The sequence below is a fragment of the Triticum urartu genome, chromosome 7A (genome assembly GCF_056163025.1).
Source record: "Triticum urartu cultivar PI428250 chromosome 7A, HENAU_Tu73, whole genome shotgun sequence".
In the NCBI taxonomy this organism is placed as follows: Eukaryota; Viridiplantae; Streptophyta; class Magnoliopsida; order Poales; family Poaceae; genus Triticum; species Triticum urartu.
In genome coordinates, this window is record NC_141879.1 from 140,454,662 (window position 1) to 140,480,779 (window position 26,118).

Sequence of the window (26,118 nt, forward strand, 5' to 3'; positions counted from 1 at the left end):
TGGCCTAGTGGGTACATGAGTTTAATTTGGGTTGAGTGATGCAATGCACAAGTTGACTATAAAAGGAGCGAGTCAGTGTACATAATTTTAAGTGATTTGACTGATGTGAGGTGTTAGTAGGTGTGCTAAATTTAATGTTCAAGTTGGTTTCAAAGTCATGTTGATTACAGATAGTAAGTGTACCTAACTATAGGAGACAACTTGCAATATTCAGACTTTATTCAAACTCATCATACTATGAAACCCTACAAATAGAATATCATTTCATCTTTGCATTGACACCTTGAGCACACCTATAGTTCCATAGTAAGTTGACTGAAGAAAGTCTAGACCTGTTCTTTGCATTGAGACCTAGAGAACCAAAGTTGACGAACCGCGAGCTCAGTTGACGGTCGGGCGACTGTCTATCGATGGAACGGGCGGCACCACCTTATTGAGCTCGTAGTCCAGGTGGAGTTGCTCGTTCTTAGTCCACTTATCTTTGCGTTCCGAATGGGCGGCTATCTATCGATGGAATGAGCACTTGGTTGGGTTTGGGAATGAGCAGAGCGAACGCGCCGACCCAGTTGACGAACAAGCCCGGTACACGAAAAACGAGTGAACATGTCTGCCTGACCCATCAGCTTCGTCCCGTGCGCTAGAAGAAAAATGATGGCCGTTTACACCACACCGTCACCGCTGCCCGCTAGCTCGTAGTCGGCCACGTCAAAACGAGATCATTTTTTACTTAGTGTTTTTGCCACAACCAGAATTTCGGTTCGATGTGAAATGTCACAAATCGTGAAGTGGTGATTTTCCGCTAATCGTGACATGAATGTGGTGGTTCTGTGGATTTAACTCCAAAAACGGAGGCTGGTTTTGGGCAGTGTTTATGTTTCTAGAGAGAGAACATGGATTAAAAATGCAATGTTATAATATGGCAATTTGTTTTAGAGGAAAGGCATCAACCCGACTTTATAAATAAAGCCACCTAGCAGTGTTCATAGCACAAAATCACCCAGCACAACAAACCAACGGTCACAACAGAGGGATAGGAATAGAACAGTATAGAGGTACATGGCTCCCAGGCCCAGAGACAACACGCAGGCCGCAGACTAGGAATAAAGAAAAACGAATACGACAAAAGGGACCACCAAGTTCCTCTAGCCTCCTGTCTGATGTTGGGATAGAGACAAAGCTGAAGCCCGGATCTTGGAAGATATCAGGTCGAAAGTGTCGTGGTTAGCCTCCTTAGTCAATGATCTCCACTCCTGCAAGAACATGCAAGACTTAAAAAAACAATCAGCAGGTTTAGTAGGAAAAATATCCTTGATGGTGAATTTATTTCTTGTAGTCCAAAGGGCCCAGCAAATAGCCGCAAGACCGACCCAGAACACTCGCTTGGTGGCCCCAACAAGGCCACGAGCAAGATTTCTAAGATCGGAGAAGGTGGAGGGGTTCCATGGTACTTGAAGCCAGGACCGAATACAACACCAGACCATCTTGGCCAGGACACATTTAAAAAAGATATGGTTCGTGTCCTCCAACTCGCCACACAGCGCACAACAATCGGAACCATTACGTTTACGGATTTGATCAGCCGCAGGCAGCCGCCCTCTATAAGCTTGCCATAGAAAGACCTTTACCTTGGGAGGGATCCGAGCACGCCAGATTAGCTTAAACTTAGTAGTAGGAGTGCCGGAAATGAGCTCAGCAAACAACGACTTAACATAAAAGCGCCTGGAGGCGGAATAGGGCCAGACCACCGAGTCCTCCCCCTTCGATAGAATGGGAATGCAGCCAACAAGATGCGGCCACTCATTAAACTCTTTAGGAGACTGAGAACGTCGGAGGGCCAAGTCTCAATTATTATCAGAGAGCTCGGAGATGGAGATCTCCGGATTCGGGCAATAGGAAAAAAGAACCGGAAATTACACCGCTAGAGGAGAGTCACCACACCACCAATCGAGCCAAAACTGGATGGATATGCAATTATGAACCACAAACTTGACATGGGATTTAAACAGCGGGCGGACTTTGACAAGATCTTTCCAAAATTGAGATCCACCCGAGGATGAGGCAAACATGGGACTTGAGTTAGGAAAGTATTTAGCCTTGAGGATATTATACCACAGGGGCCCTCCGCATTTGACATAACTTTCCACCACCATTTGATGATAAGGCACTTGTTCATGACTGCGGTGTTCATAATGCCCAACCCCCAAGGTTCTTGGGCCTACAAATATGTTTCCATTTGACCAGCCTATACTTGCGCTTGTTATCCGCAATGTTCCAATAGAAAGCACCCATATGCTAATCAAACCCACCGTGAATACAACCCGAGAGGAGGTAAAAACCCATCAAGAACATAGGGAGGGAGGAGAGGCAAGCTTTAATGAGGGCAACCTTGCCCGCCTGAGTGTTGTATCTGCCCCTCCACGGCATAACACGATTACCCACTTTAGTCACCGCCGGGGTGAAGTCTTTGGCAAATAATTTATCCGGGGAGATCGGAAGTCCCACGTATTTGAAGGGGAAAGAGCCCAAAGAGCAGTTAAGCAGCTGAGATACCCGCAAGGCCTCATCCTCAGATACTCCAGTAACAATCACTTCGCTCTTAGAGAAGTTGATATTGAGCCCCGATAAGGCTTCAAAGCATAACAACGGGAACTTAAGGTGAGCAGGGCCGGCCCTAGGCCATGGCGAGGAGTGCGACGGCCTAGGGCCCAGCCTCAGCAGGGGCCCATACGCTGTGCACCTATATGCTATATACAATGTATATATTTCTGGAAAAATATACTAGTGCAGAAGAGCAGCAGGCCTGGCCCATTTATTAAAAAGGAAACAAGTCACGCACAAACATCAATCCCTTCTCCTTCGCTGGCTCCTTGAATTACGCCTCGGTAGTCTCCCGTTCTTCATCTTCTTTACCAAAAATTGATTGCCCCGACTTCCTAAGAGGCCAGGCCCCAATTCCCGAAGTTAATCAATAAATTTCTTTGGTTCCTTGCATTCTATAAACAGCCCCAAGGGACCCCGACGGACCTACAACGGCAGGGACGCGAGAGCAACAACCTGCAGCATGGCCGTCCGAGCCGTGTTCATGGTGAAGGGCAGGCGGTGGAGATGTGAAGTCTAGGCACTGTTCAAGGTAAGCACCGAAGCCATTGCTCATTCATATAATTTTTGGATCCCAATTCTTTGATCCGTGTCTGTTTATTTCTGGTATATGATGAGTTGATGTAATAAACAAAATTCATGATAAGCCATTGCTGATGTTTGACCTACTTAATTCCTCTTTTTTTTGTACGAATTGCAGTCAGGTAATTCTGCAGGTTGTGGCATTGCAAGAATTTTCATTATTGGGTAGATGGAGCATATAATTTCTTCTAATTTACTCCAAAACCAAGATTTAAGAAATCAGGTTCTCTCCTTTTTTTTGTAACAATGTTGCCAAAATAGCAATTATATGGTTGTGAGAAAAGAAAAAAGAACTAACATCTAAATCAATTAATTGAATCTCAAAACGGTGCTACATCCTTTACTAGAAGATATTTTTGCGTCTATTATAGGGGCCCATTAGATGAAGCTCGCACAAGGGCCTCTAAGATCTCAGGGCCGGCCCTGAAGGTGAGTAAGACAGTCGTCATTTAGTCAACCATGATGATCGTATCGTCTGCATATTGAAGATGTGTGACGCCCTCGGGATCGTAGACTTTCTCAAAATCTAGCCTAAGATCATGAATGATTTCGTGCAGACACAAGATGCCGTCTAAGATGAATCTTCCTTTGGCAAATGCCGATTGAAAAGGGTTAAGGGCCCGATGAGCGATGGGGGAGAGGCGGTTAGCGAAACATTTTGGAAGGAAACTCCGCAAAATTGTTGATAAGGGCGATAGGTCTAAATTGTGAAATAAGGTCGGCTCCTTTAACCTTAGGAATGAGAGTAATGGCATCATAGTTCAACCGTGAAATATCAACCGTCCCCAAACAGAAGCCTTGGATAATATTACACACAAGGGTACGCAACTACGGCCAGAATTTCCTAAAGAAGGGAATAGAAAAGCCATCGGGACCCGAGGCCGAGTTGGTGTTGGCCGAGCGGATGACCTCTAGGATCTCATCCTCAGATAAAGGAGTGAGCAGGGCCTCGTTCTCCTCACTGGTAATTCTCCCAGAATCATCCCAAAAGGAGCAAGCGATCAAGAAGTCCAATTCGGGTTTAGCCGAGAGGAGGGAGGAGAAAAAAATCCACCACATGAGACATAATAAGATCCTAGTCCGTAGCCCTATATAATGTCGTTGATCAACAGATTATCAATCGTGCAGCGTCTGCGCCTCCCATTAGCTATAGCGAAAAAATACGTCGTAGGGGAGTCACCATTAGCTATAGCAAAAAAATATGGCAAAAATTAGCAAAAGATAAATATATTCCTCTTGTGTTCTTTTAGGAAAAGAAAATTTGTCATTCTTTTAGGTTCCTAAATACAGTGTCCCATGCATCATCTCTTTGTTCAAATAGAACCATCTTGTTGCCCACGCATTTGCACCCAGTATGAAGACACCTGCTGCCGCGGCTCTCGGCAGAAAAGAGGCCATCCACGAAGGTGCGGCAGCCGGAGATCCTTGATCCTGCTCTGTAGCCTGTTTCGTGATGCTCTGTCAATGGGGCACAGGGTCACACAGCGGCCGGTGTCGAGCACCCGGAGGCGTGGGCATTCGTGGGCGAGAGCGACCAACGAGCCTTCCTGGATCAGGCCATGCGACAGCACGAGCTCCTCGAGCAGCGGGAGCTTCTTGGCCACCACGGAGATGAGCCTCTCGCTGCTAATGTCGTGCAGTCGCGTCACGTGGAGGCTCCGCAGTGACGGCGCGCTGCAAGTTATTGTTAGCACTTAGCATAGGTTGATCGTTTTGCAGATTCAGGAGACGAGATCGATCGATCGGCGCGTGCGTACCTGTGGACGAGGAAGGGCAGTACATCGTCGTCGACACGGCCGCGGAAGGACTCGCAGCGGCCGGCGCTGCGCTGCACGGCGGCACGCGCCATCGCCTGGCACGCCGCCGGTGAGTATGTCTTCTCGTCAGCGAGGTTGATGTGCCGCCAAAGCAGAGGCTCGCCGGCGGCCACCTGCAACCACGAGGCGCACGCGAGCCCCACGCCGATGAGGGCGGCGCCGGGACGGTGCAGGCGGATCGGTTGATGGGCTTCTGGCGCGCCTCTTCGAGCCCATGTTGTGTTCTTTCACGTCTGTTTCTCCACCCGATGGAGCCAGATTAAATAGAAGGAATTCCAAAGTAGACTTCAAAAAAAGAGAGAAGGAATTCCAAAGTCCGCTGTCAACATTCAGTTTTATTGATAGATTCCTAAACGTACGAGAGCTCCTTGCTGGCGCCTTAATGCCGAAATCACTAATTAAAAAGTATTCATTGCAAAGAACACTTCATTTTTTCAGATCACGACAAGTGAAGTACATGCAGCGCGCCACTTGTCGAGTTTTCCTTTTTTCGTAGATTCGTTTATTCAAAACGCTTTATCTTTTAAACCGTGCGTCCAAATCTCGAACCGTTTTCACAATTGGATTCTTCGCGTCGAGATCTTCAAAACTAGATCCCATGTTGATAGATTTTGACGAACTTTTTTTTTTCACGAAGAAAACGGACGAGAAAAACCGGACGAAAAAACTGAACCGGGAGCATGGTTTTTTCCCTCTCCGAAAGAGGCACACCCGAACCGGGAGCATGATTGTTGTGCAATTCCAGGCTCTAATCCTTGATTACCAGGTATTGGCAATTAGTTTGCTTCTACTTCATTAGATTAAATGAGGACAACCAAACTGGCAAACTGGCCTAGGTTAGGAGGACGAAATTACGGCAGTATTACTTGACAACACATCTATACTACAGTATATATCAATTTTCGAGGCATGATTTTTCTTTGTGGGAAGCATTATAAAATCGCCATGTATGGGTTGTGCAGTGCCTTAGTTTAACCTAGGTGATGGTAATTGATTTTTATTTTGTTCACACTAATTAGTCAAATTCATGTTTGAACAATGAATCATTACATTTCTTTGGTTTATAGATAGACAATAGGAAGAGATAACAATATAGTAGATTATTTACATTAGCTCTTTTGTTATTCGAATATCTAGGGGCCAATTTTGATTTTCGCCCCGGGGCCCCGAATTTCTGGAGATGGCCCTGGTTACAACTATATGTTAGCAAGTAATTATATGTAAAAGACAAGTTTTTTCCATCATTACTGCTACATAGATTATATAGCACGGTTTCTCAGCTTTGATGGTCTTATGGCCTGCTACCTTCTTTTTAAAGTTGCATATACTAAACAAGAGGAATAACTTCTGTGTACATAAACATGCTATAAGATCAATTGTCATATATCAAACAATGTGCCATATGTATAATGAGATGGCCTTTCTCTCCCCACTACAATGCGTGATAAATGTCAAGATCTAATGATTTGTTGGTGAATTGGAATATTTATAACAATAATTCTCGATGGTACATTACAGTACTGCACTTAAGTGTGCATTTAGTTATTCATTTTTCACATTCAAAAGTTTCAGTCATCTCCAAACTTTTCACTCCGTTTTATGTTCTAATATATTTGAGCATCCAACTATCGTATAATTAATCTAACATGTCACCTCGGTACACAATTAATGTCATTCATGTATAGCTAACCATCTTCCACCACAATGCGTGGGGTACATCAAATACGCCAACAACAGTTCCAATCAAATCATTAATCCAATCAAGAAACGTATATTCCCCTTTATGATTTTAAATATTTATCATTGCATCAACCTTCCCCTATAGAATCCCGCAGCAACGCACGGGGTATCACCTAGTAACGAAGGAAAGTCCGCTTCCTTGCATCTCGTTATGCAGACAACCATGATATGTCTCCAACGTATCTATAATTTTTTTATTGTTCCATGCTATTATATTATCTATCTTGAATGTTTTATATGCATTTATATGCTATTTTATATTATTTTTGGGACTAACCTATTAACCTAGAGCCCAGTGACAATTTCTGTTTTTCCTTGTTTTTGAGTTTTGCAGAAAATGAATATCAAATGGAGTCCAAACGAGCTGAAAATTTATAGTGATTTTTATGAACCAGAATAAGCCCCCGAAGCACAAGAGTTGGGCCAGAAGAGTTCCGAGTCAACGACAAGGGTGGAGGGCGCGCCCCTGCCTTGTTGCTGACTCGTGGACCCCCTGACTTAAAACTGACGGCAAAAATTCCTATAAATCCAGAAACCCCCGGAAAGAAATCTAGATCAGGAGTTCTACCGCCGCAAGCCTCTGTAGCCACAAAAAACCAATCGAGATCCCGTTTCGGCACCCTGCCGGAGGGGGAAACCATCACCGGTGGCCATCTTCATCATCCCGGCGCTCTTCATGATGAGGAGGGAGTAGTTCACCCTCGGGGCTGAGGGTATGTACCAGTAGCTATGCGTTTGATCTCGCTCTCTCTCTCTCTCTCTCTCATTCTTGATTTGGCACGATCTTGATGTACCGCGAGCTTTGTTATTATAGTTGGATCGTATGGTGTTTCTTCCCCCGTCTACCTTTTTGTGATGAATTGAGTCTTGCTCTTTAAGGTTTTGTTATGTTGGATTGGGTATTGGATTTGAGAACACTTGATGTATGTTTTGCGATGGGATATCTGTGGTGACAATGAGATGTTTTATTGATTCACTTGATGTATGTTTTGGCACTCAACTCGCGGATTCCTGAGGTGACATTGGGGTAATCTATGCATATGGGTTTATGCACGTTTTCATCCCACGTTCTCCGATAGAAACTTTGGAGTGATTCTTTATTGCATGCTGAGGGATTATTATATGATCCAATTATATTATCATTGTTGAGAGAACTTGCACTAGTAAAAGTATGAAGCCTAGGCCTTGTTTTCAAGCATTGCAATACCGTTTTCGCTCACTTTTACCACTTGCTACCTTGCTGTTTTTATATTTTCAGATTACAAAAACCTACATCTACTATCCATATTACGCTTGTATCACCATCTCTTCGCCGAACTAGTGCACCTATACAATTTACCATTGTATTGGGTGTGTTGGGGACACACGAGACTTTTTGTTATTTGGTTGCATGGTTGTTTGAGAGAGACCATCTTCATCCTACGCCTTCCACGGATTGATAAACCTTAGGTCATCCACTTGAGGGAAATTTGCTATTGTCCTACAAAACTCTGCGCTTGGAGGCCCAACACGAGTTTACAAGAAGAAGGTTGTGTAGTAGACATCAGACCACCAGATGGTTCTCTCTCAGGGTACTATGCGGTGGAGCTCCTTCAATGTGCAAGCAAGGTTGACTGCAACCCCTCGGGCACCCCTATCGATGTCAACTGCAAACTCTCGGCCCAGGATGGTTCTCTTCTTGACGATGCCACGACCTATCGAAGCTATGTTGGTGCCTTGCAGTATCTGACGTTTTACATGCCCAGATGTCATGCATGCTGTTGAGCAAGCCTGTCTCTATGTGCATGTACCCCGAGAGCCGCATCTCGACTTGGTTAAGGGAATTCTTCGCTACATCGAGGGTATTAGCGACCTAAGTTTACACCTCTCGATCTCCCCGTCCACGACACTCACTGCTTACTTCGTCGCGGACTGGTCTGGATGCACCGACACTCGGCACTCTATGTTTGGGTAGTGTATTTATCTCGGCGATAACCTGGTTTCTTGGTTGTCCAAACGACAGACCACGGTCTCTCGAACCAGTGCCGAGGCAAAATATCGCGTGGTCGCTCATGCTATCGTGGAGTGTTGTTGGATTCGACAGCTTCTCGGCTAGCTTCATCACCCCTTTGACGGCTTCGATAGTTGTTTTTTTTGACAATGTCGACACAGTTTACATGGCTTCTAATACGGTTCAACAAGGACGTACCAAGCACATAGAGATCAAACATTCACTTCGTTCGCGGAAAGGTCTACCTTGGTCATGCCCGGGTTCTTCATGTGCCATCACCTTGTCAATATGCTGATATTATGATGTGACGCCCCCGATTTAATCGTACACTAATCATACACGCAAACGTGTACGATCAAGATCAAGGACTCACGGAAAGATATCACAACACAACTCTACAAATAAAATAAGTCATACAAGCATCATATTACAAGCCAGGGGCCTCGGGGGCTCGAATACAAGAGCTCGATCATAGGCGAGTCAGCGGAAGCAACAATATCTGAGTACAGACATAAGTTAAACAAGTTTGCCTTAAGAAGGCTAGCACAAACTGGGATACAGATCGAAAGAGGCGCAGGCCTCCTGCCTGGGATCCTCCTAAACTACTCCTGGTCGTCGTCAGCGGGCTGCACGTAGTAGTAGGCACCTCCCGAGTAGTAGTAGTCGTCGGCGACGGTGGCGTCTGGCTCCTGGGCTCCAACGTCTGGTTGCAGCAATCGGATATAGGAAAAGGGAAAAAGGGGGAGAAAAGCAACCGTGAGTACTCATCTAAAGTACTCGCAAGCAAAGAGCTACACTACATATGTATGCATTGGTATCAAATGGAATAAGGCTATCATATGTGGACTGAACTGCAGAATGCCGGAATAAGAGGGGGATAGCTAGTCCTTTCGAAGACTACGCTTCTAGTAACCTCCATCTTGCAGCAGGAGAAGAGAGTAGATGGTAAGTTCACCAAGTAGCATCGCATAGCATAATCCTAACCGATGATCCTCCCCTCGTCTCCCTGTGAGAGAGCGATCACCGGTTGTATCTGGCACTTGGAAGGGTGTGTTTTATTAAGTATCCGATTCTAGTTGTCATAAGGTCAAGGTACAACTCCGGGTCGTCCTTTTACCGAGGGACACGGCTATTCGAATAGATCAACTTCCCTGCAGGGATGCACCACATAACCCAACACGCTCGATCCCATCTGGCCAGACACACTTTCCTGGGTCATGCCCCGCCTCGGAAGATCAACACGTCGCAACCCTACCTAGGCACAACAGAGAGGTCAGCACGCCGGTCTAAATCCTATGGCACAGGGGTCTGGGCCCATCACCCATTGCACACCTGCACGTTGCGTACGCGGCCGATGAGCAGACCTAGCAACCTCCATTACAAAGGAAGTTGCGTTTCGCGGTCCAACCCGGCGCGCGCCACTCAGTCGCTGACGTCATGAAGGCTTCGGCTAATACCACGACGTCGAGTGCCCATAACTGTCCCCGCGTAGATGGTTAGTGCGTATAGGCCAGTAGCCAGACTCAGATCAAATATCAAGATCTCGTTATGCGTGTTATTTTGAACTAACCACGGACGCCGACCAGGGCCAGGCCCACCTCTCTCCTAGGTGGTCTCAACCTACCCTATCGCTTCACCACAAAGATCCACTCAGAGGGCCGTCGGGACAAACGTCCTTTCGGATCCAATCCGTGAATCACTCGCGGGTACTCCTACGAGCCGACCCGTCTTTAGTCACCACAAGTATCATATATAAAGTATATAGTATATACTTGTGATCACCTCCCGAGTGATCACGACCCGATAGTATAGCATGGCAGACGGACAAGAATGAAGGGCCACTGATGATAAACTAGCATCATATAGTAAGCATTAGGATTGCAGGTAAAGGTATCAACAGTTGTAGCAATAATGACAGGCTATGCATCATGATAGGATTAACGGAAAGTGGTAACATGCTACACTACTCTAATGCAAGCAGTATAGAGAGTAGAGTAGGCGATATCTGGTGATCGGGGGGGGGGGGGGCTTGCCTGGTTGCTCTGGCAAGAGAGAGGGGTCGTCAACACCGTAGTCGTACTGGGTAGCAGCGGCGTCGGTCTCGGTGTCTAGCGAGAGAAGAGGGGGAAAGAAACAATAAATATTAAGCAAACTTTTGCATAGCGATGCATGACAAAACAAGTATCGATGCTAGGGGTGCCCTAACGCGGTATGAGGTGATACCGGTGAAGGGGGGAAACATCCGGAAAGTATTCCCGGTGTTTCGCGTTTTCGGACAGATGAACCGGAGGTGAAATGTTGCAGGTTCGCTATGCTAGGGATGTGTGGCGGACGAACGGGTTGCGTATCCAGATTCGTCTCGTCGTTCTGAGCAACTTTCATGTACAAAGTTTTCCCATTTGAGCTACGGTTTATTTTATATTAATTTTAAAAGATTTAAATCATTTTTAGAATTTATTTAATTAATTTAATCAACATTATCCAGAACAGTGCACGCTGACGTCAGCAGTCAACAAAGGAGTTGACTGGTCAACTGACGTGTGGGTCCCGTTCGTCATTGGCTGTTTATCTAATTAGGGTTTAATTAAACTAACTAGTTAATTACATTAATTAAACATGATTAATTAACTTATTTATTTATTTATTTTTGTTCGCAGGTGGGCCCCCTCTGTCATTGGCCTAGGGGCATAGCGGGCGCAACGGGTGTCGGCACCAGCCCGAACGGTTCAGGCGTGCGGGCGAAGCCGGCGACGGGCGCCAGCCCGCCCCCGTCAGGGCGCTGCGGGGCTAGGCACCCACTGGGGCAGCGGCGAGGCGCGTGGCATGGATGCTCCAGGGGCGCGCGACGCACGAGCCGGACGTGGCGACCGCGGTGCGGGGGCGCGTGAGCGGCGACCGCGGTACGGTGGCCAGGGTGTGCGGCGACGGGGCGACAGTGGGCGCGGCCAGGGGTGCGCGTGAGCGCGACCACCCGGCGGTGAGCACGAGCGACGGCCGGAGCTCGCTAGCGCGGCAACAGGCGAACGCGTGCGGGACGGCGCCAGCGCGCGCGGCACGAGGCCACGGCCGTGAGCGCATGCGCGCGGGAGACAGGAGAAGGAGAGGGGAGGCGGAGGCTCATGGGGCCGTAAGGAAAAGGCAGTGGGCTCGGGGAGGAGTCGGGGAGGTCCGTCGAGGCAGCACCGGCGACGAGGACGGGGAACGCCGGCGACGGAGAGGACGACGGTGATGGCGTCCGTCAATGGGTCGCAGGGACGAGCGGCGGGGTCGATCCCGCGAGGGAGAGGCGCGGGAGGTCGTGGCGAAGCCCATGTCAGAGGGGCGATGCGAGGACGACGACCTTGGTACGGGGCGGAGGAGGCAGTCCTCCGGCGCGGGTGCACTCGCCGGGGCCGTCGGGAGCACTGGGGGATGCGGTTGGGATGGAGGGGCGCCGACGGGGAAGGGCCCCATCACGGCAGTGGTGGCGGAGGCGGGCGCAGCCCCCCGATCCAGATCGGGACGGGAGAGAAGACGAGGGAGAGAGTGGGGAGTGGGGAGTGGGGAAACGTGGGAGGGTTAGCGGCACTAGGGTTCCAGGGGCGTGGGGTTAAGTGAGTGAGGGGGGCGGCTGGGCCGGCCTGGTGGGCTGAGCCGACTGGGCCGTGGCCCAGTGGGGGGGTTCCTTTTTATTTGTTTTGTTTTATTTCCATTTTTTTCAGTTTTATTTTAGTTACACTTTATTTTCAGTTTAGTAAAATATGACAATAGCTCCGAAAATAGTGTTTCAAAATAACTCACTAACCTAAAAGTTTATACCTCAAAATAAAATAGTTCATCATTTTATAAAATATCAAAGGCGCATATTCAATCGTTTCAACTACCGTTTTAATCATTTTAGAGTATTAAAACATTTTATAAAAGTGGGGCTTCTTCACCACAATTAACTTTGTATTACTTGGCACAACTCGGACATTTTAGTTTTAAGTTTGAAAACTTTTGTTGTTTGCCTCTATTTTGAATTTGAATTTGAATCGGTTCGAACTAACGTGAGATTAGCAACAGTAATCGAGGTGACGTGGCATCATTAGCAAAGGTTACTGTAGCTTGATTATCCGGGCGTCACATATGACAAAATGACTTTCGTCGCAACTCTTTTTCAGATTTCGATCCAGTTTGTGCTTACTGCCCGACAGAAACTGAGAGGATGTTAAAGTATATCTTTGTATTGTTGTTTTGTATGAAATATTAATATTGTGTGATTCAGTTGTGATTTCACTTGGCCTCCAATAATATCAACATGATGGCCGCCCCTAGTGTGGCCTTTTGGCCTAAACATCCTCGTTTACTCTATCACTTATATCCTTTAGTAGAAGAGATCACCGGATAGAGTACTGCTTCATACGTTCACTATTACAAGATGTTCTGACTTTTTTCTAATTCGAATGTATATAGACATATTTTAGTGTGTTAATTCACATAGAAGTATGTAGTAGGTCATATTAACACCCGAGGCTACAAAAGGAGTACGTCCAGGAAATTTGGACCTTTCCACGAGGAAGAAGCCGTCCATTTTAAACGTGCTCCAGGCCCTTCCAGCCGCCGCCCGCGTCCGTCTCCGCGGTCGACGTGGACCAACTCCCGCGGTCGCGTCGCATCGACGGCCGCTACGCCCCAACGCCAGCCGACCCCTTCCTCGTGGCCGTCCGATCGCCCCGCCGAATATCCCTCGGTTCCTCGTGCCACGACCCGCACCTTCCCGGAAAAGGACGAGACATTTTACATCCAACCCCCTTTACAACCTCCTATTACCCTTAACAACGTTCAGTCACGTATCCAGTGCACGTGACAAGGGCTAACATGGGAATACGGTTCTTAGAGGGGCTCCCCGGTGAACGCGGAAAGGAGGGAACCCGAAACTTATTGAACCCTTTTTCGGCCTCGGCTGGGGTGGGAGGAGAGAGAGAACGGAGCAAACGACGCCGAGCCGGAGCACGCGTTCTACGCCCCTCTCCCTCTCCCTCTCTCTCACGGGAGGCGAGTGCGAGGGCGGAGGCGAGGCGAGGCGCGGGGGGTCGGATTTGGGGATCCGCCGCGGGGAGCGTTGCTTGTCCGGCCTCTCCGTCCCCTCCAGGTTTCGTGGGAGGCGCGGGGGCTCCGGGCCGGTTGGTCTTTGATCCCGCGTCCCCGGATCAGCAGGGATCGCGCGCGGATCCTAGGCCGGCCTCGGTCGCCGCTCTCGCCCCGGAGTTCTCCCTGATCCGTCGGACAGGTATGGTGATTTTATTCAGCTTTCCTTTTTTGGTGTAGTATGAGAGTTTTTTTTCTCGTGAATGTGAGTTGGTTAGTGACGATTTTGGTGATTTTGCGGGGAGGGGAGGGGTGGTGAATCCTTTTCAGGCAGAGATTGCTGCTCAGCAAATTTTAGTATGCATGACGTCTGAATTGTTACACGGTTGGGATAGTTGATGCCTACCTTGTGGATTTTTGGGGTTAATTAGGGGGGGGGGGGGGGGGCATTGATTTGTGCCTTTGTTGCGTTAATTGCCCGCTACATGTGGGAATCTGGTCGCTTCGGCACTGTCCTGTTCATCAGCTTACGTATATGTGCCTGCTATCATGAGGGCATTTTGTGTTGATTTGATAGTTTTGTGAATATATGCGAATGCTGCAACTTCCGGGTGCTGATTTGAGTGATAATGTTCTTATTTAGCTGCCATAAAGCTAACTTGAAGGTATTCCAGAGCGATATGTAGAATGTGATTTATAATGTTTTGCAATGCTAGTGTAATTATCATGAACTCACCTACAAGGTAAAAGCCATCAAGTCGATGAAGAATTCTACTTGTTGTTTAGGTCTCTTCTGAACAGCTGGTGTTGTTATTGCATAGCTGATTCATTTTACTTTTGCTCTTATTGACAGATCACTATATAATCCTCGTCCTACATCCACACGCTTGAAAGGCTTCATATATATTCATCTTAGCATGAAGCACGATCGGTTAATTTTCGCCAATATTGGTCATGCCGGGGGATACATGTACCAGTATCCACCAGAGTTTCCAATGTCCCATGATCTTGGGCTGAGTTTGGTAACACATCTCGGAAGATTGTTGGGGAGTTCTTTGCAACATCGCAGGGAGATCTGTTCTTCGGGAAATGTGAAGGCTCAGGAAGCATTCATTTGCCTCAGGAAGTTTGCCAGAGCTTTCTTCTTCTGGTTTTCTAGAGCGTATGACCCCAAGAGTCCCCACGGGTTTTCACATATAAAGCGAGTGACTTCTGGTGTGCAAAATTTGGTGGGATCGCAGTTTGCTTCTCTAAAAGAAGGGCATGCTGTACAGCTGTTGTTAGCCAGACTTGCACAGGCAACCGTTGGACGAATGTGGAATGACATTGAGCAGCAACATGCCAGCAATCTTCTTACTATGGCTGGTTTTGCTGCTATCGTACCACCATTTGAAAACATGTAGGCCTCAATACCAATTATTTGCCCATCATGTGTTCTACTTTCCCTTTTATATTTTTGTTCGCGTTCACGACTTTTCTACTGTATTTCTTGGAAATGCTTACCTCTCATTTTATATCTGTATGAATGTACAAGATCTCCGAAGATGCTTGCAGAGTTGATAACGTTTGGAAATGTTGATGGTTATATCAACATGCCAGCAGAGCAGCCTTGTTTGGACACTAAGCGGCTAAGTTGTTCTTCTGTTGCTGTGCCAACTACGATCTTTCAAGAAGACGCAGTTGAACCAAAAACTGGAATCAAGTTCCCTGCATTCCTTGAAGATGACTCCTGTCCAGCTACAACGGTATACACCCCTTATTTTTAGGAGCTTCTTATGTCATACTGCAGAGTTGTTTTCTTTAACAATGTAGAGTTAAGATTGGACATAAGTCTAGGATAAGTATTACATCGACTAACCAAGACACTTGGTATACTCGGTTATTCCGTGGATGGATTCATGTGACAGTTCATTGATAACTAATGCTTTACTTCTCAACTTTCTAAGTCATTTGTCCTCCCTTGGTTTGTTGATGACTTCATGTGACAGTTCATTGAAAACTAAATTGCAGGTCCTCGTTGGGGTGGGTTTCAAAGGCATGAAAATAATGAGGGTCAAAAATCTGAACCTGTACGCTTTTGGTTTATGTAAGTAAACTGTTTGAAAAGTGATTAGGTTGTTTGTATCCATTTACCAGTAAAATTTGTTTATCCGGCATTCCTCTATTGATTACTGACGATACCATGCCCTCGTAGATATGCAACCGAATTCTATTTGCGAGAAGCTGGGTCCTAAGTATGCTTCAGTTCCAACCACCAACCTGAAGGATGACCCAGATTTCTATGATGATCTTCTGAGGTATGCTCTCCATTGATATGTCACTGACCCAGTGTTACACTCACACATTCTCTGAAGTGCATAAGCTTAGCATGTGCTATTATGGTGTCACAAACTTATCTTGTCGAGCAAGGTCATAAGGATTCTTCTTTAAGCTGGATATATGTTATTGTGGTAGTTGGTTTCTGGTTGTACTGCATGTTGCTATCAGTTGGTATCTTGTTGTCAGGATTTCTGCTTGTACATTTTCATGGCAGCAGATGGGGCACAATTCACCCACATGTCCATATATATCACTAAATCCTCATAAGGAACATTTAGTGGTTGTTTATCTACTATGTGTTCATCATGGAAATATGATAAGAAAGTTGGGACCTTTTTTATTTTACGGATTTCATAGGATTTCGGTAGGATTCCAATCTGTAGAAAATTTTCCTGCACAGGCACTTTGGATCATAGGTGTTGGTTCCAGATTCCAATTTATTGGTTTCCTGTGCCCCAATTCATAGGAATTGCAACGCCCATTCCAAGTTTCCGACCTCTTTTTCCCACTCATTCTCGTAGGATCGATGTACTTTTCTCTTGTTGTATAGCTGAACGTTTGTCCCTACCATTTTCATGTTTTTTCAGTTCTCTGTTTTGTGCTTACATTCTGTTAAAAGTCTGTGTTTTTCATTCTTGCAATCCAAAGTGGACCTTCATACTTCTTCTACATTCTATGATCCTCTGGTTCTAATAACATATGTGTTGTCATTTTTCCAGGGAAAACCTTCATATCAGAGTTAGGTTGGTAGTCAACTACAAAGGCCTTAGCATTGGTGCAGTGAGAGAGTAAGTAGTATGATCTTATTTTGCTGGCATGAATCTCTTACACATATCTATCATGTACTCCAGACTGAACCGGCATTCCTTTTATTCGTTGCAGTGTATTCGAGAAGTCACTTGGCCTGCGTTTGCGAAAGGTCCTTGCTGTTTCAGATGCCACTTCACTTCTCTTACTAGTCCTATAGACTTATGTGAGATTTTGCATTTTACAGATAAATCCCGACACTGACTATCATTGCTTGAAGACCTTTGCTTCTTACTTCACTAAAGATATCCCTATACCTGCTGTAAGGCTCAACACACTAGTTTGTAGTCGGTAACTTTCAGACTTTAGTGGTTAAATTAATGCTATTTGCAGGGCACAAAGATCGACTTCTGCCAAACGTCTGACGGTCAGCTAATAACAGAGAGTAAGTACCTCAGGCCGTGGCTGCTGAGTCGATTTATTTGTTTCGGGATGTTCTCTATGTAATATCGAGTGTATCTTGACAAGAAAGTTTGCTTGCAGTTGATGGCAGGCAGATCAGTGCTGTTCAGAGCAAAGACCTTTGCAGTAAGTATATGTTTCCCTAGCCAAAATTTTGGTAGCTACCATTATTTGCACCCTTGGTGTCTCCACTTTGAACATCCATTAGTAATATGTTGCACCTGAAGAAGTGCTTCTTCCTATGACAAAGCAACTTGGTGATACTGTACATGTTTGCTGCTTGTAATTTTGAACCAAGTCATTTTCTACGCGCAGGGGCTTTCTTCGACATGTACATTGGCGATTCGCCCGTCTCGCTAGAGGCCAAAAGGGAAGTCGCCTGGAATGTTGCCGGGCTCATGGGCAGATGTGGCGGGTGAGACAGGGCCCCGGTGGGTCAGAGAATTCTTTCGTTCTTCCGTTACAGCATGTGGATAGGAGAAAACTAGGCGAGGATCGTTGCGTCGTGTACATACGCTGAGAGATCTGGTAACCTGTAAAGTGGAAAGGGCGATGTTGTATTGTTGTAACACACACACATGGGAGATGCGCATCTGCCTGCTGTGCAAGGCGCCTCCGTCCCCATTTGGATGGAGCTCTTGCCTTTTTGTAGATGAGGAGTTGAGGATGCTTCTCCCATGATGAAAGAAAATATACAAGCCTGCAGGTCTTTCCGTTGGTGGCTTGCTGCCGTGAGTCTTTGCAATGCGATGTGCCTGTTGTTGTGCTCTGCTCTGTTCAGTATCCATTCTTATGCCTTGTTTGATTCGGCTGTGGATTTCTAAAAGCAGCTGTGAAAAATCTACTGTGGAAAAACAGCTGTGGAAAATTTGATGTGAAAAAGATGTAGGTTATTTGGCAAATCAGCTGATACAACTTTTTTAGATTTTTGACCCGCTGAGGAATCAGATTTTGAAAAAGCACGTTTTGGGCTGCTTCCGTTTTTGATTCAGATTTTGACAACGGATTTTTGGAATCGGATTCTGCTGGGTTTGGCTTTTGGTTCAGATTCTGCTACGCGGCAGCGGAATTCATCAGAGTTGCCCTTTTTTGCTCTTTGGCTCTATCTGTATCGCGCGCAGAAATCCTGCAAGCCGATGGAAGTAAAATAATAGATATGTTTGGTCCATGTGACCAAGCAGTTGGTGCAATCTACCATAAACTACACCCAATTTGCTACTCCCTCTGTCCCATAATATAAGAACGTTTTTGACACTATACTAGTGTAAAAAACGTTCTTATATTATGAGACAGAGGGAGTATCATTTATCAGCGTTAAAAAATAACAGACAAGAGGGGCAAACACCATGGAGGCATATTTTTATAAAAGAGTGAAAAACACGGTTGAAATATTGGAAGCGAACCTGGCTGACCTGGAACAAGACTGTGTCCATACTACTAAGGGGGTGTTTGGTTGCAAGGGTAGTCTTTTTCTAGGTCCTTAAGAAAAAGTCCCTCCTGTTTGGTTACATAGGGACTAAAAGAGACTTTTTATAGCCTAGTCCCTGTAACCAAACAGGGCCTGAATCAACGCTCAATTCTCTATTTATCAGTATTAATAAGATAAATTATTCATCCCTCAAAAGAAAAAAAAAGGAACGTTATTCACGTGGGTTTTAGGGACAAATCAAGGATTGAGAAGTGAAATGACACGCATGACTGGCTCACTTTTTTATTTTCGTCTTACCCTCGGATAGAGCTTGACATAAAGCTCGGGGCTCGAGGCTCGGTTGGACTCGTCTTGGGCTCAGCCCGACTTGAAGGTCCGAGCGGGTACATTCATGCTAATCTCTCCCAAAATCCTTCACAACTTATTCAAGTATTCAAGGTTAGGGGCAATGACCCCCCCCCCCCCCCCCCCCCCCATACTTACATAGCTCTATTTGGTCATGAGGTTCACTTCAAGGTCTACTGAAGCATGTATGTTCATTCTAGTTCCCTTCAAGGTTTATAGATTCGTCCCGTTATGACTATTTGGACATGAGGTTCACTGAAAAACCACCACTACCAAAATAAAATGAATCGGGGATCTCAATAATTTTGCACTGGCCAGGACATAATTTAGTGCACTTGATAAATGATGGTAAAAGTAGAAACTAAATGATAAAATGTTTATTTAAAGCAGGAACTTTTACAGTGACGCAAAAGTTATGTGTACATCAACCCTGGCTCCACGGCTTCACGAAAGGCAAAAACACCACCACCCGTTGGACTGTGCATGCACAGCGTGAAGACTTTGCCCGATACTCCAGGAGAATATAATTGTGAAGTAAAGGATATTCCAAATGGTGCGAAGTCGAAAATGTCGTCAAATGAGGCTTGTGACGGTTTCCCTGTCCATGAAGTGGTGCATCTGCTATAAAAAGGATCGGTAAATTGATGGATAGGACAGGTAGTGATACTAGAGGAGTAGACGATGCAGGAGCATACCCCAAAACTATCTTGCAGGGGTAGATGGACCGTCCAAGTGCACCAAATCACTATCTCCATGACCGTACCCAAGGTCATAGACACAACTATTGGTCGAGGCGTGGCATCCTGCAAAATGAGCACTCCCATGGTCTCCACCTCTGATCTGGACGTGTGCGCACCGACATTGATTATCCAGGGTGGAAAAGTCGGGTCTGACAAACAAATGAAAAGTTGATAATTATTTTATGGATTAGATAGAATGGATAATTTCTCGAAAGGAAAAAAAAGTTGTTGTGAGAAGATGGCTTATAGCAAGTCTAGCTGGCATGCAGTGGCGGAGCTTGCTAATAAATCCAGGCCAAGCTCTCCTAAAATCCTTCACAACTTATCCAAGGCTAGGGGCCAATGCCCCCCCCCCCGGATGATATCTACATAGGTCTACCTCTGATTATGTTTACATAGACAACATAAGGAACCAAAATATCATACTACATATAATAGTTACATAAAACTACGTGATTAATGAGTATGAGTTGAATGAAAACATAAACCCCCTTTTCACATGTTTCAAACAAAGTAGTCAGAAGCACAACTTTTTAGTTTCCTGGGCAGTTAGATTAGCTCTTCTTGGTAAAAAATATGCCATGTTAATTTCTTAAGCTATAAATAAGTACAATTAAGTGGAACATGTAGAGTCACTATCATTTCCAAGTTTCTTTGCTCGACCTTTCATGTTCTTAAAAAGACCAGTCACATCATCATTACTACTTACTAACGGTAAAAAAACTACCTACCATTTCCAAGTTTCTTTGCTCGATCTTTCATGTTCTTAAAAAGACAGTCACATCATCATTACTACTTACTAACGGTTAAAACTATCATCCGTCAGCAAATTAGAAAATCACTCATGGATTGATCACCCATTTTATTACATATTTTATTGACAACAATCATAATTCAAAAGAATTTGTTAATTAATTCCATAGAAATCGGCAATACCAGTACTAGCTTTGCAGGTTGATAGACCAAAGTAAAAGTAGTATATATGTTTATTGGTCTTGCACCATTAATTTAGCAAGACCGGTAATTTCTTTAGGACCAACATCATGCCGTTTATCTGAACCAAAATCATCTGGTGTAGCGACCAGACCTCAAACGGTCCAATCTCTGTGCTCCAGTGTCATCCCTGGATCAGTAATGCTGACACCGCACAGTACTTGAAGGATTTATAACAAAGTATCAATCACACAATTATTACAAGGAGTGTCTCAAAAGAGAACTTATTACAATAAATATGGCTTAAGGCCATCTAATAACAATAACAGCGGAAGGCTTGGAAGATAAGTGAGTCCATCAACTCCAATGGCATCACTGAGTATAGAACCACGACCTAAGGCACCTTACTCGTCGTCTGAAAAGTCTGCAACATGAACGTTGCAGCCCGAAACGGGTCAGCACATGGAATATGCTGGCAAAGTAACACATATAGAGCAATGAAAGAGTAATGCTATACTACATGCATATTTGGCTGGTGGAAAGCTCTATGGTTACAGTTTTGCGTAAATCCAATTTTTCCCTACTATAAAGGAATAAATTTTATTTAACTATCATGGTAGTTGTTAAACATTGAGAGTGTAGACACCCTCTCAATCCCAATTAAACATCATCATTAAAAATCCAACAATATTAATTAGAGTAACATGATGAGATTCACATGATAATCCAAGTACTAGATACTCAAGTTGTCCATAACCGGGGACACGGCTAACCATGGTTAGTTTATACACTCTGTAGAGGTTTGCGCACTTTTCCCCACAAGACCCGATCTCCTCCGTTGGGATTCTCGCACTACATGGTGTTTGAGAAACGGACGACCGAGACATAGTCTTTCAGAAACGCTAGCACCTTACGATCGGGTAGACCGTTACACCTACTTTCCCCTACATCTGCTAGTCTACCACTGTAAGAGTTCGCACGACTTATTCAACTATGCTAGAGCCCATAGTAGCTTGTGGCTGCACACGGAAGTTTCTAGTATGAATAATCTCATGATCCCTTTGAGCCTGGGTGGCGGTCCAAAAGAAAAACAGGCAATCGCTGGAATACCCAGGTGCCTCAATCCACCCAGATGTGTGTTTAAGTTGCCACCTTAGATAAATCATTAATTTAACAATCTCACATTTGTCACGGATACACTCACCCAATCTACGTCTACTAGCATAGCATGGCAATAAGCAAATGTAGAAGTAACTCCCAAAGGTTTGATAATGAAACAGGTAATAGGTACTACCTCATCTACTTCCCAAAACCCACAATTTAATTAGATCCTAATCATGCAATGTGTGAGGATTGATCTAATGCAATAAAACTGGGTAGTAGGAGGTATGATCAAAGTGTTACTTGCCTTGCTAATGATCTGCGAAACCTAGCGATTCGAAGTAGCAAGCGGCGCACTCCGGGTACTCTATCGCAAACAAATAAGCATACAATAAGTACTCAACTAATGCACAGGTAAAACTCAAATAAGAGATCTAACTAGAAAGTTCAACTTAAGAACTCCGGTACCAAAAAGAATCAAATCGAACAAAACAACGAAAGTCAAACGGCGAAAGAAACAAACTCCATTTACTATTCTGGATCTAGGTCAAATTTTACTGAAGCAAAAACTTGTTTGAGTTGGTTAAACGGAAAGAGGGTTTCGAGACAAAACTCCAGGCGCTTGAATCGTCTGATTCAGATAAACGAGCGAAAAGTTATACTAGATCGAAAATCGGATCAGAAATAATCGCGGAATAATCCGAGAAAAAGAAAAACGACGGACAGATTAACGAACGAACGTTCGTTATCTGGATCTAAACGATGAACGCGTTCGTTAAAACGAACGACCGAGCGAACGCTCGCTAATTAACCTAAATCGGAAAAAAACCGATCTAATAAAAAAACAGAAACTAAAAAACCGAACGAAAACCAGCGAAAACCAACGGCTTTCTAAAAAAACCGGCGGCGGCGGTCAACCTCGGGGGGCGGGTCTGGCGGCGGCGGCGGCTTGGGGCTGGGCGCAGCGCGGCTTGGGGCTGAAAGCGGCCCGGGGCGGCGCTATATAAAGGGCCCGGCCGGAGGAGTCCCGGCCGATCCCGGCCCGAAGTCGGTTTGTTCTTTTAAATAATTACGCGCAGAAAAACAAAGAAAATAAATACTAAACGGACTCCAAAAATCCCGAAATAAATTTTTCCCGGCTTCTAAAATCAAGCCGCATAGGATGAACATTTATTTGGGGCCTAAATGCAATTTCAAAAAACACGCATTTTTCCTAAATTCAAATAAAATAGCAAATAAAAGCAAAATAAAATCTTATTTGATTTTATTATTAAATCCTTAATATTTCTTTATTTTGGGAAAGTCATTTTATTCCCTCTATCATATTTTTGTGATAGAAATAATTGAAGATAAAATAATTAAAATCAAATGATCCTATTTTCAAAATTTGAGAAAACTTAAATATGAAAATAACGAAATCCCCAACTCTCTACGAGTGTCCTTGAGTTGCGTGAAATTTCTAGGATCAACCAAAATGCAATAAAATATGATATGCAAAGATGCTCTAATGTATAACATTCCAAATTGAAAATTTGGGATGTTACAAACCTACCCCCCTTAAGATGAATCTCGCCCTCGAGATTCAGGTTGGCTAGAAAATAGGTGAGGGTGGTCCTTTAGCAAATCTTCCTCTCGCTCCCAGGTGGCTTCATCCTCCGTGTGGTGACTCCACTGAACTTTGCAAAACTTGATAACCTTGCTGCGGGTGACTCGGCTGGCATACTCAAGAATCTTGACTGGTTTCTCCTCATAAGTCAAATCGCTGTCCAACTGAATCGCTTCCAGTGGCACTGTATCTCTCAGCGGTATATCAGCCATCTCTGCGTGGCACTTCTTCAACTGGGAAACATGGAACACGTCATGAACTCCTGACAATCCTTCGGGCAATTCCAACTTGTAGGACATTTCTCCCATATGCTCCAAAACCTTGTATGGTCCTACAAAACGTGGTGCTAACTTTCCCTTAACTCCAAAGCGCTTAACTCCTCGAAGTGGAGATACTCGGAGATAAACTCGGTCTCCGACTTCGTAAACTGTCTCCTTGCGTTTAGAATCTGCATAGCTCTTCTGCCTAGACTGGGCTACCTTGAGCCTATCACGAATCAATTTCACCTTCTGTTCAGACTCCTTAATCAGATCCGGTCCAAACAACTGTCAGTCTCCAACTTCATCCCACGACAATGGGGTCCTGCACCTCCTTCCGTACAAGGCTTCGAAAGGGGCCATCTTCAAACTGGATTGATAACTGTTGTTGTAAGAGAACTCTACGTATGACAAATTGTCGTCCCAACTAGATCCATAATCTAGCGCACAAGCTCTCAGCATATCCTCCAAAATCTGATTGACTCTCTCGGTCTGGCCATCTGTCTGCGGATGAAAAGCTGTACTGAACTCTAGCCTGGTACCCAAAATTTCGTGCAACTGATTCCAGAACTTTGAGGTAAACCGGGTTCCTCTATTTGATACAATACTCCTTGAAACTCCATGCAGACATACGATCCTGGTCATGTATATTTTTGCCAACTTAGCACTGGTGTAGGTAGTCTTCACTGGGATGAAATGAGCTACCTTTGTCAAACGATCGACTACAACCCAAATTGAGTCATAGCCTGAACGAGTTCTGGGTAATCCCGTAATAAAATCCATGCCTAACTTATCCCACTTCCATTCTGGTATCGGCAATGGCTGTAACAATCCTACTGGCTTCTGATGCTCTGCCTTTACTCTCTGACATACATCACAAACTGCTACATACTCCGCAATATCCTTTTTCATTCCGGTCCACCAGAAGGTATCCTTCAAATCCGAATACATCTTGGTATTTCCTGGGTGAATCGAATATGGTGAATCATGGGCTTCCTGCAGAATCAACTTCTTGATCTCTGGGTCATTGGGCACATAAACACGGTCTTCAAACCATAGGGTATCGTGCTCATCCTCACGAAATCCTTTAATTTTTCCTTTGCTCATCTTCTCCTTTATAGAGGCAACCTCCTTGTCAGTCTTCTGAGCTTCTCTGATCTTATCCATCAAAGTAGACTGAATCTCCAATGCTGCTACATAGCCTCTCGGGACTATCTCCAAACATAGATCACGAAGATCCTCGGCTAACTCTCTTGGTACATCTCCCGTCATTAGGGTGTTGACATGGCTTTTACGGCTCAATGCATCAGGTACTACGTTAGCCTTTCCGGGATGATAATGCAATCTCATATCATAATCCTTGATGAGCTCCAACCATCTCCTTTGCCCGAGATTCAACTCCTTCTGCGTGAAAATATACTTCAAACTCTTGTGATCCGTGTACACCTCACAATGGTTTCCAATGAGAAAATGTCTCCAAGTCTTTAATGCATGCACTACGGTTGCTAATTCCAAATCATGAGTGGCATAATTCAACTCATGTGGCTTAAGTTGTCGTGAAGCATATGAAACAACTCTTCCTTCCGGCATAAGCACTGCTCCAAGTCCTCGACGTGAAGCGTCACAATACACCTCATAATCCTTGTTCTGATCCGGCAGAATCAACACTGGTGATGTAACCAAACGTTTCTTCAACTACTGGAAACTGGCCTCACATTCCTCAGTCCATATGAACTTGGTATACTTCTTCAACAACTCAATCATAGGCTTCGCAATCTTCGAGAAATTTTCAATGAATCTCCGGTAGTATCCTGCGAGTCCAAGAAAACTCCGGATCTCTCCAAATTTTGTTGGTGCTTCCCAATTTGGCACAGTGTCAACCTTGGTGGGATCTACTGCTATACCTTCTCCGGATATAACGTGTCCGAGGAATCCAACTTCCTTCAACCAAAACTCACATTTGCTAAACTTGGCATATAACTGATGTTCTCTGAGCTTCCCAAGTACCAAACGCAAATGCTCCTTATGCTCCTCTTCATTCTTCGAGTAAACCAGAATATCATCAATGAACACTACGACGAACTTATCCAAAAACTCCATAAATACTTTGTTCATCATGTTCATAAAATATGCAGGTGCGTTAGTCAGTCGAAATGACATAACGGTGTACTCGTACAACCCATACCTGGTGGTAAAAGCTGTCTTAGGTATATCCTGTTCTCAAATCTTCAACTGATGGTATCCTGATCGCAGATCGATCTTGGAAAATACCTCAGCTCCTTGCAATCGATCAAACAGATCATTGATCATTGGTAGTGGGTACTTGTTCTTGATTGTTACTTCGTTCAATCCTCGATAATCAACAACCATCCTTAACGATCCATCCTTTTTCTCCACTAGAAG

At 45.0% G+C, this 26,118-nt stretch overlaps 2 protein-coding genes across 2 annotated transcripts; one reads left to right on the forward strand and one right to left on the reverse strand.

The window, feature by feature from the left end:
• Positions 1 to 4,493: 4,493 nt before the first annotated feature.
• On the reverse strand, positions 4,494 to 5,131 carry LOC147958607 (uncharacterized). The gene is made up of 2 exons (XM_087538134.1): positions 4,938 to 5,131; positions 4,494 to 4,854 (listed from the first exon to the last, which is right to left on the reverse strand). The coding sequence occupies exons 1-2, from the start codon at positions 5,027 to 5,029 to the stop codon at positions 4,494 to 4,496; spliced, it is 453 nt and encodes a 150-aa protein (XP_087394260.1). The 5' UTR covers positions 5,030 to 5,131.
• Positions 5,132 to 13,646: 8,515 nt separating this feature from the next.
• On the forward strand, positions 13,647 to 18,049 carry LOC125522108 (fatty-acid-binding protein 2). Its single transcript, XM_048687183.2, has 11 exons — positions 13,647 to 13,978; positions 14,630 to 15,175; positions 15,311 to 15,521; positions 15,787 to 15,862; positions 15,971 to 16,073; positions 16,815 to 16,883; positions 16,978 to 17,014; positions 17,090 to 17,164; positions 17,236 to 17,287; positions 17,386 to 17,430; positions 17,620 to 18,049. Exons 2-11 carry the CDS (start codon positions 14,694 to 14,696, stop codon positions 17,721 to 17,723), a joined length of 1,254 nt encoding a protein of 417 aa, XP_048543140.2. The 5' UTR covers positions 13,647 to 13,978; positions 14,630 to 14,693; the 3' UTR covers positions 17,724 to 18,049.
• The last annotated feature ends 8,069 nt before the right edge of the window (positions 18,050 to 26,118 follow it).